General features: G+C 37.6%; 1 protein-coding gene across 5 annotated transcripts in view; it reads left to right on the plus strand.

The window, feature by feature from the left end:
- The window catches only part of atp9b (ATPase phospholipid transporting 9B), a 273915-nt gene that overhangs the window by 151291 nt on the left and 108897 nt on the right, over positions 1-13727 (plus strand). For all 5 annotated transcript variants that reach the window (XM_041189970.1, XM_041189971.1, XM_041189974.1 and 2 more), the window contains 2 exons: positions 3259-3334; positions 7840-7916. In XM_041189970.1, the coding sequence (XP_041045904.1) occupies positions 3259-3334; positions 7840-7916 (153 nt within the window). The remainder of the gene's footprint in view (positions 1-3258; positions 3335-7839; positions 7917-13727) is intronic.

The raw sequence follows: 13727 nt of genomic DNA on the forward strand, positions 1-13727 counted from the left end.
TGGTCGCCAGATTATAAAAAGGATATAGACGCATTGGAGAGGGTGCAGAGAAGGTTTGCAAGGATGATACTAGAAATGCTTGGATGTGTGTATTAAGAAAAGATTGACAGGTTGAGACTCTTGTTTTTAAAAAAAAATGCTGAGGAGTGCCCTTATTTAATTTTGCTGAAGGTTCTGGTAGAGTGGATACAGAAAGAATGATTCCTTTTGTGTGGAAGAGTATAACTAGGGGCCATCAACCTAAGATAGTCACCAAGAAATCCAATGGGGAATTCAGAAGAAACTTATTTTAACCAGAGAGTGGTAAGAATGTGGAACTTGCTACCAGAGGAAGTGGTTAAAGTATAGATGCATTTAAGGGGAAACTAGACGAACATGTGAGGGAGAATATTGATGGTTACAACGGTAGAATTAGATGGGAACAGATGGGAGGAGGCTAGAGTGGAGCATAAATTCCAACATAGACTGGTTGAACCAAATGGCCTGTCTCTGTACCATATATCCTACATAATCCTGTGTAAAATGCTCTCCTTGCCAGTCCCACCTACGCTTTGAAAATTAATTAAAGGAAATATAATTCTTTGGACCCAACTCTGGTCAGAGCCATTCCTCTACTCTAAGATTAGGTGAGAAAAATAAGCAAGTTCACAACTTTTAGTGTGCCAGTTGCCCTGTGTTTAGTGACTCCAACACCAAAGTGAAGCCCAGGAGGGTGGCCAGACCCTACATAACCCGTTTCCCCCCCCAACCACAAATTGACCTAATATTTAAATTTGGCTTCTGGTCTGCCATCTACTGATATCGTTTCTAATTGAGTGCAGCCTCCAGTGGTAGTATTCTTGGCTACAGAATGGGTGCTGATTCACAGTGAAACAGTTGTTAAATCCAAAAATGCAGTAGAATCCAACCATAGTCAGTATCATGTTTCTGTTAAATCACGGGTGGGAACCTTTCCCTTATCAAGGGCCACTCCACTTGCACCTACGACAAAATCAGTCACGGACCCCATACACATTAAAAAAAGCTTTTTTTTTAAGAGAGAATACAGAAACGTTCAACTCACCCACTGCTTTAATACAATGGCTGAATTTGCTTTTACTTAATGCGTAGCACAGCTTCTGTGTCTCAATCACAGCACCCCTGAAATTCAGCTCAACTTTTTGCTGGCTTTCCTTTCCCATTCCCTCTCTGTCTGTCTGTGTCACTCTGTCTCTCCCTCTCCTTTCCCACTCTGTCTCACCCCCAAACCAACCTAGGGCAGTGACCCAACAACTCAAGTCTCTGGCCAACTCCCAGTCCAAGGCTGCACCTGGGCCTGGAGCCTGGGCCTCTTCCTTAGTCTGCAAGCACTGAGCCCCTGCCGTGGTGCTGACACCAGTGGAGCTGGGAGGGGACTGAGCAACCGATGAATTCGGGTGCCCTGCTCCCTTTCTCCCTTGCCCTGGATTATTCACAATTCATCACCCGATCGAGAGCTGGCAGTTTCCCATTCATGCCCTCCGCTCCTGCTCCTGCATCTTTGGCCTTGCTCTCTCTTCACAGCCTGGGCCTATGGTGACTGCGGCTGAGGCTCAGGCATCAGAACATGGCGGTGGGTGGCTAAGAGTGCAGCACACGGGGGTGGGGCAGGGCTTTGAAAATCTTCCTGCGAGCCTGATGAAGAAGTGCAACGGGCCGGATCCGACCCCCGAGCCGGGGGTGGGGGGTTGGGGTGGGGGGAGGGGGGTGTCAACCCTGCCTGAAATGGAAAAGCTACGTTTTAGCGAAGGACTCCCGTTGAAGGAATAGCATGGAGTTCCCCCACTGAAAATTTGACCCAATACATATTACAATAGCATTGCCTCAGTTGATGGAATGAACAGGTGATATCCAAAAGCAGGCGCATTCTGAAATGAGCGAGTTGTGAGAATCAATCTTTTGATCTTATCTAATTGTATTTTTGTGAAACTATGATTAACAGCTACTATAGGAACTGCAGCAAAAATCATTTGTGAAATTTTATAGGCAGTTGTCGTTGAAATGTATACACATTATATAAAATATATATTTTTCATGTCAGGCTGGTCAAACTCTCGTGTGGGGGATATTTGAACCGCTTCAGTTTACATGATCATCTACTTATTGTGCTAGTTTTTGACTTGCAGTTTCAAGAAAATACTTATTTCTGAGGAGTCTGAATAGCTGAACATCATGGGGCTGAAAGTGTCCTTCAAGGGTGGCAGAAACGCTGGTGCTTTGTGCAGGAAGTTCCACCCAATTGCATTTACCTACTAACAGCAATTGTTGTTACGTTATTATGAAACATGACGTCTGCTAATGTGTGTGACATTGACCAAATAGCAAAATAGTTATGATGAAAACAGAAATCGAAGATATAACAGTTTTGTCCCATGTTACTTTTGTGACTGAAAACCTATTGGCTGGTCACTGAAGTATATTAATGTACAGGCTATGTTATGGATAGTGCATCCTAAGCTAATTAAAGCTTTTGGCTGTTGCATCCCTTTTAACTAATTCTTTGTATATTCCAGGAGCTAACTGTGGTGTTTCTCAAACAACATTAAATTAGCATGATTATGATCTTAATGTTGCTTTAATATGGTTATGCAGAAAGCATTAGGAAAGAGCTTCTTTTGAAGTAACATTATGTTTAGCTCCACTGACTCTTTAATTCGGTGTGTATTTGAGCTGTAGAGACCAGGGGTGTCCTAGAATTAATCTTTCAGCTGCACAAAGATAGTTGATCTCAGCCACAAGCAGTGATGCCAAAACTATAAATGGCCTTGGTGCCTTGGGTTACAGAGAGGAAGATCTAACCTAGTTTCCGACTTTTGCATATGATTTAATGAGCCCTGCTGGATAAGGGGTGAGCATAGGATCGAGATCAACAGGTGATTCCCACATGGTAGATACCATTGTTGACCAATGGTCACTTGATGAAGTGATTAAGTTACTTATGGAACTGCACACCAGCAAGTAACTGATGCCTATAGGGGCAAGGGAAGAAAATTTGCAGAGAAAGAGAAGGAATCCCATTGCAAAAAAACTCCTCTTGCAATTGTTTCTCTGACCCTTTACAGTAAGGCAAAAAAATTGCACAGCCTATTGTAATCTGATTTGAAGATTAATCACCCTAGGATAAAGCCTGTTGACCTTGTTTTGCAGTTGTAAGCATTACTGGTAAATCATTGTTTTATATTAACACTGCCCTTTTTTATTGCACAAATGCAAAATATTTTTGCATTTAATTAATTGCAGGAAGATAGTGATCCTTTCATCCATGAAAGTCTGAGTACAGAAAACACACTTTGGGCCAGCACAGTAGTAGCTTCTGGTGAGTATGTTATTTGGTTACTCGTAGATAATGTCTTGACATTAAGTATGTAACCCTTTGAAGTTTATAGCATTTCTTTTAAACCAAAATGAATGTAAGATTTTATTTGAAAGTCATTTGGAGATAGTTAAGCATCAGGTTATGTAATTTTCTATTAAGCCTATCCTGTTGCTTTTAGTATTGGTTGACGGAGAATCATTTTAAATTTTTTAACACAATTGCATGTATTTCGAGAACTAAATTTGGTAACTGAGTTGAATATTTTTGTAAAGTGACCTTAAAAAGACTTGAAACAAAATTAGTTCAATGCAATTCTGATTTTTTTCTAACAGCTTAAAGAGTATAAAAGTCACAAAGTAAAAAGATGCTAGTTTTACTAAAATCTTGATAAATTCTGATTTGTTTCTGGTTATGGCAAGAACATTATATCGCCTCTCAGAGTAATGCAGTTTGTGCATTGCAAATAAAATGTATTGTTAAAAGATCTATGTGCACTGCAGCATTTAAACTTCAGCCCTTGTCGCCCAAGACCGTTAGGAAAACCTCTGATGATATAGTGTGCAGCACTTAAAGGAAGAAATTCATCAGGGTCAGTTTCTGAACTTTCCCTTCTGCAGTACTCCTGGAGTATTTGAGTATTTACATCTCCTAAACCTTATCTTGAAGCATGTTCCATGCATGCCCATCTGCAGTATTCTCCTACTTGTAGATCAGTTTGTCCTGGCCAGTGAAATAGATTTAAAGCCTAACCTCATCAGACATCTTTTGGTGCAAGATTGAGACCTCACATGATTTTCATATACTTTGTATGCAGCCATTGAGTTTTTCCCTTCTTATGATGTATAGTTGCGAATGTGGAAATATGTCTGTCTTAATTTCAATTAAAATGCCACCAGAAGAATGAAGTTGATACTGTTTGGATATTTCTGCTCTGCTGGCAAGTATTTGCCTTTTGGTACAGCTTGAATACAGGTTTCTTGTCTAACTGAAATATTTGGCCTGTATGAATCCTACAGTTACGTGTACAGTATTTATTTAGTTTATCATAAACATCTTAAAGTGCTTCACAGGAGTGGAATCGGAGAGAAATTGAGAGTCAAAGGAGGAGATGTTAGGACATGTGACCAAATGCTAGGTCAAAGAGGGAAATTGAGCAGTGTTTTTAAGGAGAGAGAAGTGGAAAGACAGAGGTTTAGGGAGAGAATCCCAAAGCTCATAACTGAGACTCTGAAGACGTGACCAGCAAAGTAAATGACAGATGCACAAGAACCCGGAGTTGGCAGACTTCTGAGTTGTAAGGCTAAGGGAGGTTACAGAGATGGAGAATGATGAACCTGTGGAGGAATTTTGAACACTGAGCTAAGGTTTTTTTTTAAAAATTAAGACCAGGAATCAATATAGATCAGCAGCCAAAAGGATGATGGGTGAACAGAACTTGGTGTGAATTAGGATATAGGCTGCAGAAGTTTGGATGTGCCCAAGGTTATGGAGGGTGGAAGATGGGAGGCTAGCAAGAAGAGCATTGGAATATTTGAGTCTGGATGTGAGTTTTAGCAGCAGATAGATGAGGCCAGTGTGGAAAAAGGGAATATTACATAAGTGGGAGTGGGCAGTCTTTGTGACAGAGAGAATATGAAGTCTGAAGGAATCCTAATAATCTGGGGGTGGGTTCTGTAATAAAGAATAAAGTTAAATACCAGTCGTTAAATGGAAGCACCCATACTTCACAGTCGGTGCATTGTGTTTAAACAGAAATGTAAATAAAAGGAATGTAGGACAGATAAAACATTAACTACGGGGTTTAACTCCTGGCTCTAAAGTGTTGACTGTAAGACTTCTTTGAAAGATTTTCTAGTCCTGTTGCCCAATACATCCTCACATTTATTCACAAGTTATTTGCAGATGGTGCACTCAGTAGAGCTGTAATATTTTAAGTGATGCCCAAAAGGCATTTATTTACCATAAAGCTTTAGATTGGATTTCTTCTAAATTTCCAGCTGTTTGAATCCAGTTGTACCATGCATTTTTAGCTATCACAGATTAACATACCATTTAGTTCATATCTGCATAAATAATTCTATTATTTTGTTCAATCCATAAAAATGACAACTTGCATTTATATAGCATCTTTAGCCATGTTAAAATATCCCAAGGCATTTCATAGAAGCATTAACTAACAAAGCTTGAGATATTGGTACAGGTGAGAAAAATTTTGTTTGATGTTGGTTTCAACCAGCATAGAAAAAGGTAACGAGGTTTTGGCGGGGGTGGGGGGTGAAATTACAGAGCTTGGGGCCAAGGAGGCTGAGGCCAGATTTGGAAGAACTCTGAAATCTGAGGGTCATATGGCTGGTGGAGGTTACAGAGATGAAGGTGAGGGAAAGATTTAAAAACAAGGATGAGAGTTTTAGTATTGAGAGGTTCTTGCACTGGGAGCCAGTGTAGGTGAGCACAGGGGTGAGGGCTAAACAGAACTTGGCACATGTTAAGATATGGTGAACATGGTTTTGGATGAGTTCAAGTTTAGGGAGGATGCCAAGTGGGTAGTTAGTAAAGAGAGCATTGGAGAATAGTCAAGCCTAGAGGTAGCAAAGACAAGGATGAGGCTTTCAGCAGGAGATGAGTTGAAAAAGGGGCAGTAATGGGCAGTCTTATAGAGGTGATCCTCAGAAATGTAATCCAGTATAATATCTATGTTTGCATGGCTAGCATTGTACCAAATTCTCTCTCAGTAGTGGTGGTAGCCTGTAATCAAAATAACAAGCATTTGAGTGGGCGTAGGCATGTTGTAATCGCTTAAACCATTTATTTTTAGATAACTGCAAAATTTGATTGCAATGAAGCTCACTTCAATGCAGCTTTGCATTGCATTAATTTTTCCTTGTAGGAAATCTTTACAGTAATGTGCAGGCACTTTTTTTCCATAAGCAAGTCTAATTACAAGTATTTTTTGAGTGAGTTAATGACCTAATGCATAGAGCAGAGCTCCACCCCAATTTTAAATAATTGGAATAAGGGAATTGGCATTTTTCCCTCTGTTGGGGAAGCAATAACAGACTAAGATGGTTTATTACAACCCATTAGTTGAAACAAATGCCAGATGAATGCATTTTCCATTTACATTGCTATATTATACTTGAGGTTTGCTTTGTAATATCCAGCAGGGACGTTCTTGTATCAATATACCACTTATGCCTTATTAATAAACCTTTCAGAAATTGCATCAACTAATAAAAATACTAATGGGACACTTATCGTCTGGATTTATTGTATCTTATTTTTCCACTGTGCATTGAACCCTCATATACTTACATCAGTCTGGTGTTAGTGATCCTCCACAGTATTGATTTGTGGTCTGTCTCCTCTGTAATTGTCGGTGCAGCGGCAATAGGAGCTGAAGGTTTTGAGGTGTTCCCCATGCAATTCCCTAAGCACTCTTCCCTAGCCTGACCTTGACCCACAGATTGACCTCAATATGTAGTGACTGTGTGTCTAAACAGGATTTTGTCTGTAACTATCAACCACAGGGAAATTCACAAATTCTCAGTACATTAAGACATTTTTCCAGACATTCTGTGCCAGAAGAAAATTAACCCTCTGAGTATCATGCATATGAAAACATACCAGAGGCCAAATGACAAAAATTAAGTGATTTCTGTAGTACAGCTGCAGAATGCTCCTGACAGATTTTTCTTAATTGGTAGATGAAACAATAAACTGTACATTTTTTCTAATCTTCTTTGAGTACCAATTTTTAAAGTAATGTACAATAATATGTGCCTTGGTATGCTCCACACTATTATTTTTAGTGTTGAGAGGGCAAGTAAAGGTCAGAGACGCTGGTGTGTTTCATAGCTTGTTAATGTCGGAAGGTTGAAATTCTGAATTGTTAACAACATTCATTGTGATGCTGGTCTGTCTCTACCGTAATTTAGTACCTTTAATGAGTTGTTTGCTAATTCCTCTCGTCTTCCTAACTGCCAAACGTGATTCACTGAATCTTACTTTTTTTCTATCTGTGCCCTAGAAGGCTCCAAAAATATATTTTTTAAATGAGCTCTTTCGATGTGCTTTTGGGTGTGCACTCTAATAATACTGATCTTTAAAAATAATTACTTGGAAAATATCGTGGAAATTCAGCTGAAATGATGGTGATGAGTAAGATGTGGCCATTGATGAATAAGATGTGGTTATTGATCAATCAACCCCTGTTAAGTGTCACAGCTTTCCATTCTGGAAATGATTTTTTTAATTTGCATTTTTTTTCAGTTTTCAAATATATTGAATCCTTTTCTGCGACTGTTCTAAAGCCAAGCTCCAAAATTTAGCATGAATTTTCTGGCTGTGGATTCTATATATTGATATGATATGTCCCATTATTTTGCAATACAAGCCATTGCATAACATGATACATAATTTTGTCAAGTCAGACTCTTTACCAGTGAAACTTGCCACCAGTTCTTTGGTTCATAAATATGAAGTTTTATTGTTACTTTTTTTTGCAGGTACTGTGATAGGGGTGGTAATTTATACTGGAAAAGAAACTCGCAGTGTAATGAATACTTCCAATCCCAAAAATAAAGTAAGTTCTAGTATAGTTTTAAACAAGTTTTATTCTTTCTTCATTGCATTTGTAAAATCTAGTTATTTAAATTTGTCTCTTCGAGTATTTCAATATTGTGCCAGGCAATTTCTCTCTCTCATCCCTATTTCTTGTTTATTTTGACAAGTTAGTTTTGCAGATATTTACTTTATCTTTTTTGTGCACAAATTGTTGCAGCTCAGAAATCAAGTTTCCAAATGCATAATTTGCCTTGAGACAGCAGCCACTTCACAAATCGAGTGCAATGTCAAACATGTTAAGGCATAACAAGATTATAACTTGTGAATACCAAACAGATTCTTGATGAGTAAATTATATTGACCTAAGAGGAACAGGGATGAATCAAATTTGAAATTTTAAAAGGCATTTTTTTTTGCCTTTTGCTGCTGGCTACCATCTTCTGTTGTTCTCTTGGTGACTTTTTTTTGTTCTTGCTTTCAGGCAAGAATGATTTAGGAATGCACAAAAATTAATGGAATTTACTTAAAAGTGACCCAGCTTAACATAATTGATCAAAATGGTTTGTGCACTTAATCTATAAAATGCATTTCAATTGGGTAAGATTCTTAACCAGCTGCAGTGATGGCTTTAAGGACCTTTGGCATCAATATTGCTATTGCTTTTACTGTACTCCTGTTCTGAATTCATTTAATTGTGTTGTTTTCATTTATTGTTTGGGTAGTTGCCTGTTATTGTACTGACATGCTGTTCTCTACATTAAAAAGGTTAAAAAAAGTTTTTTGCTTAGTATAAAGTGGTGCAATTCTGCTTTATCTTCTGAAAAACATTCAGTGCATCCTTGTATGGTAAATTGAAAACCCAAAGCCAGACTGAGGGCACCTAAAATCTAGTTCTTTTTAAGTTTCTCAATGTTCATCACTTTGTGCATTTTCAGGAAGTAAGTTATAGATCTTGATTACAGTTAATATTTTATGAATGATGCTAGCACCCACATTTATGTAAAGGCTATATTTTATCATGTCTAATGCAATTGTATTTACCCACAAGTGGAAATGATGTAGCATACTTGATGGAAATTCACTTGATTGAGCTTATCAAAAAAGGCACTACAACTCATCACTTGTGACAATCAGTTGTTTCATAGTATTAATTGTCATAAGTTATTCTAAGCGTGGATCCCTGTGAAAGGAGTGATAATACAAATTGCCTGCAGCAGTTATTGTAAGCCCTAGAGCATATTGATTTGTTTTTCTAATAAAAAGATGCTTTCAACTGTCTCTGACACAGAGGTAGGTGCTCTGAGTCATTGTGTGAATAATAATGGGATGTATCATTATGTTTCCCTTCAGACAAGCATTGTTAGTTCTGAACAATATCATTTTCCTTCAAAATTCGCCTTGCGTTACAAGGATCTGCATGGTCATTATTTTAACAAGTATAATTGTGGCATGAAGTTAAAATAATCCACGAGTAACCCTAATATATTTAGAGTGTATGCTGCTTTTTAAAATAAAGCCGTTTGTGCCAATTAGCAAAGTGCTACTCCTGGTAAACCCTACATAAGCTTTGCTAGGCAGCAGAATTTTAGCTGTTTACATCAGACGTACATACAGTGTTGAATACCACAGTGTTACCACATACAGTGTTGAATAAAGTGAGCATTATTATTCAAGCATGCTGACCACTCAATGCTCGGTAATGTCCTTACTGAGATTAGCCCTAACAGTAGGTCACTGTTCAGAAACAATAAGTATTTATATCAATTAAAAATATGATAGTTGTGATTTGCAAGTGTTGCAATATTAAAATGCTGGCAGCGTTTACTTATTGAATTGTGACTTGGTGATTTACTCTTGTACTGTACTTGCTTTAAAGTGACACTGATTTTACTCTCACAGGAACATATATGCTTGTCAATGCCATTGTATTAGCCCTGAGAATATTGAGTTCTCTTCCTGGCTTCCATAAAACATTTCATTATCCTACAATACATCTAAACTTATTGAAATGTAAATAACTGAAGAGTATTTATTAATTTGTATTTTTTTATTTAGAAAAATTAAACTCGGACTTTCAACACCAAGTCTGAAACTTGCTGTTTTTTATATTTGGTGTCAATTTTCGCAGTAGTCATCAGAGGGTTAACTCTGCAACTATAGGAGTGTCCAAGCATCAAGCATGAAAACCAACCAACCCTTGCATCTAGAATTCCCACTCTATTGCACTTTTGATCTAATTGCTTTCAGAATTAACTTGATTTTCAAATATTGACAGTAGTGCAGTTTGACAATATTATCATTTATTGATTTTTTTTGTGGCCAGTGTGGAGTTAAATTGCCTGTTTCCACCCCATTCTAATCCAGACTTCCGTGTATGTTTGTAAACTTAAATACATACATAGAATGCTGTTCATGAGCCTTCTGCTACCCAGATCATTTTTTCTAAGTTAGAGGATCAGTCAGCTCTTTTCTAATATTAAAAGCTTCTGCATTCAGTGGTAAAGGTGATGCATCAGAGTAAACTAGAAGGTTTCAAAATTTGGCCTTTTGCTGGTTATCTACTCCACAAGAAACTGAATCAGGGTTAATGGAACTGGTTTAAATTTGAAAGAGTTACCTTGTGGAGGAAGTGGTACTATGTGTAACAACATCATAAACTCTTTTTTTAAAAATCCATTTGTGATATAGTGACTTATAGTGGCCGGGCAGTTTGCTGATGCAGACAAAAACTGCATTGCTGCAAGAAAGCAACATAATTAACACCTTCATTTTTCCATGTATTGTATTGCCACATGTAATAATGTCAGATTTTCTGACTAATTATCAAAGGTAGTTAGTTTTGAAAACAGATTCAAATTGACAGTCTTTTCATTATGGATAAATTTGTCTTTTGCTGAGCTATCACTAGAGAGTACACTTGCGTATAAAGTATGGAAGAAATTGGAGTGAAAATCTTCTGCGAAAACCTAACAGCAACAACCTCAACATATATAGTACCTTTTAACAAAATGACATGTCCCAAGATGCTTCATCGGAGTATTATAAAACCAAGTATAACATCAAGCCAATGAAGGGGCAGTTGATCAAAAGCTTGGTCAAAAAGGCATGTTTGAAAGAGTGTCTTGAAGGAGAAGACTGAATTAGAAAGATGAGAGAGGTGTATGGAGGGAATTCCAGAACCTAAGCAACTGAAGGCATGGCCACCAATGATTGAACAGTTATAATTGGAAAAGTACAAGAGGTCAGAATTAGAGGAGTGCCGATATCATGGTTATGGGCTGCAGGAGATTTTAGAGATAGGGAGGGGCAAAGCCATGGAGGGATTTGAATACAAGAATGAGAATTTTAAAATCAAGATGTTGCTCGTCTGGGAGCTGATGACTGCTAGGGGTGATAGGGGCGGCCTTAGTGATGGCACGAATTTGAGGCCAGAAGCTCATCTCAGGATTGTATGTGACACCAATGTTAATGTTGACTAGCTTAATCTCATACTATTGCCAGGGCGAAAGATGAATTTGGTAGCGAGGGAAACAGTGTTTAAATGGTACATCATGAAATATATCCATCCTGGTATAACAGCTTGGCATACTCTGAGACAATTGATATGTTCCTTTTTTTAAAATCTTGTGTGAGAGCATTTACATTTCTGTTGGTTAGAGCAGCCTGTTACAATTGGATTCTTTCTGGTGACTTTGCACATGCATTAATGGTTATGTGACGAGGAAATTGGAAACTAAACCAAAAGCTGTTTTCCTTGAGGTTTGCAGTTTATTAAAACATTAGTGCCTAAAATTTTACTAATTTAGTGGTTAGCAGTCCTGGAAGGCTGGAATTAAAATTTAATAAAATAGAAGTTTCTGTAGTTCAGTGTTGAATTTGGAGGCACACATTTGGCAGCACGCTTGAAATAAATGTGTGCATGGTATATAATTATGTAAACTGCTGGCGGCTATCACTGCCCTTAAGAGAAAGCATTGTTAACCTTTTTAAAATAATACATAAAGCATTGTGTTAAAAATACTCAATTAAAAATACCTTTTAACATGTTTTGAGAAAGATTATTTTAAAAAGATTTGATGCAGATCTTTTATTCTCTTGTAACTTGAAGGGGCTATCTGTATGCATTTGCTGAATTATATGTTTATTGCCTTTTATTTTGCACAGTTACAGGTTTCAATACTAAATACAATGTTTTTTTTAATTTACTCAAATTTCTTAAACTTCACCTTGTTAGATAAAGTTGTGCTTACCGTTGATAAAGGTCAATTTCAGACCTTAATTAACCAACAGGGATAGATGCTTTTTTTAAACTATGCAGTGTGACATTTTACATGCAGCTGGCTAATCCTGCATATGGATTGGATGTGTTCTTGTCTTGTATTTTGGCAACTTGTTTTTAAAAATAACATGCTTTTATTGAATATTTAATGTGTTTTGATCAGACCTATAGTACCTACTACAGTGTGGTGTTAAAGCATTGTTTTATTTAAATTGCTGCATACCTTCTTAACGGCTGAATTTTTAAAAAGGTGAGCAATTAGAGTTTACTGACAAATCCTGACTGCCTCCTACAGGGCATTGTTACCATGTGTCCATCAGACAGCAAAATTCAGTTATTGTGTGTTGTTTCTGACTGAGTACTAACCATGTAGTGAGAAAATAAGCCTATAAGTAAATCACAAAATAGAAATTTAGTTATCTTGAGAGCTATTATATCAATAGTGTTATGCATCAAGTTCAGTTAGAGCTGTAAGAAATTATTCTCTTCAGTTGAGTGTTGTATTTTCAACTTACCTTCATGGTAATAATCTCATTGCTGTTAGTACGGTTATTCTATGAGAAAATGAATTGAAAATTTTACTTGTGGCATAGGTGCGATTTTTTTTTCAAATGGAGTTACCTTGATATAAATAGGAAAGGAGGCAGTACAACAGAACATCATAACGTAGCATCATAGAGTGGTGAGATATGAGTTCTTCTCCACCACCCACATACAGCTGAATTCTGAATTTCTAACATTAGTCATACTCCATGGGAGGTTACTGCACAAAAGCCAATGGGATAGAAGGCAGCATAGCCACTGGACCATACTTGAACATCTCCAAGTGACTAGTCAGATTGACATTATTGAAGGAGTGGGAGCAAGTCACTCATCATGGATCATCAACAACTATAACAGCAACAGCTTGCAATTTATGTAGCATCTTTAATGTAGTCAAGCGTCCCAGGGCACTTCCCAGGAGCGTTATCAAACAAAATTTGACACTGAGCCGCATGCAATATTGGGATAGAATACAAATAGCTTAATCGAATCAAAGAATGGGCACAACACAAAAGGGGAGGCTATTAGGCCCATCGTGTCCATGATGCCCTCTGCAAGAACAACTCACCTAGCCCCATTCCCTGCTTTTCTCTATAGCTCTTGTCATGAAACTATTAATGTATATTTTATTGGAAAATATTTTTCTTTTTAAAATAGAGGTTTAGTCTGTGGGTGTGTCTTAATTGGATTAAAGCCAGCTAGTCTGGGTGCTTTGATGTGTACTAGCTTTGAGATGTAAGAGAGGTGGAGTGCATTTGCATTTCTTGAAAATAGCATTCGAGAAGGCGAGTGAAATCTGGCACCTAGTTAGCAGAGACCAAACAATATGTTTATATTACTAATAAAATTGGTACTATGGAAGGGATCTTATTGTTAGAAGAGACTGGTGGTACAGTGAGAATTTACATTCAATGAGTGGTGCTAGGTATAAGGAAAGCAGTTTTGTGGGTGTGGTGCAGAGACGATGTAAGATCGAAGTAACTAAGCAGGAACCAAATTGAAAGGAAC

This window comes from Carcharodon carcharias, chromosome 6 (genome assembly GCF_017639515.1).
Source record: "Carcharodon carcharias isolate sCarCar2 chromosome 6, sCarCar2.pri, whole genome shotgun sequence".
Taxonomy (NCBI): domain Eukaryota; kingdom Metazoa; phylum Chordata; class Chondrichthyes; order Lamniformes; family Lamnidae; genus Carcharodon; species Carcharodon carcharias.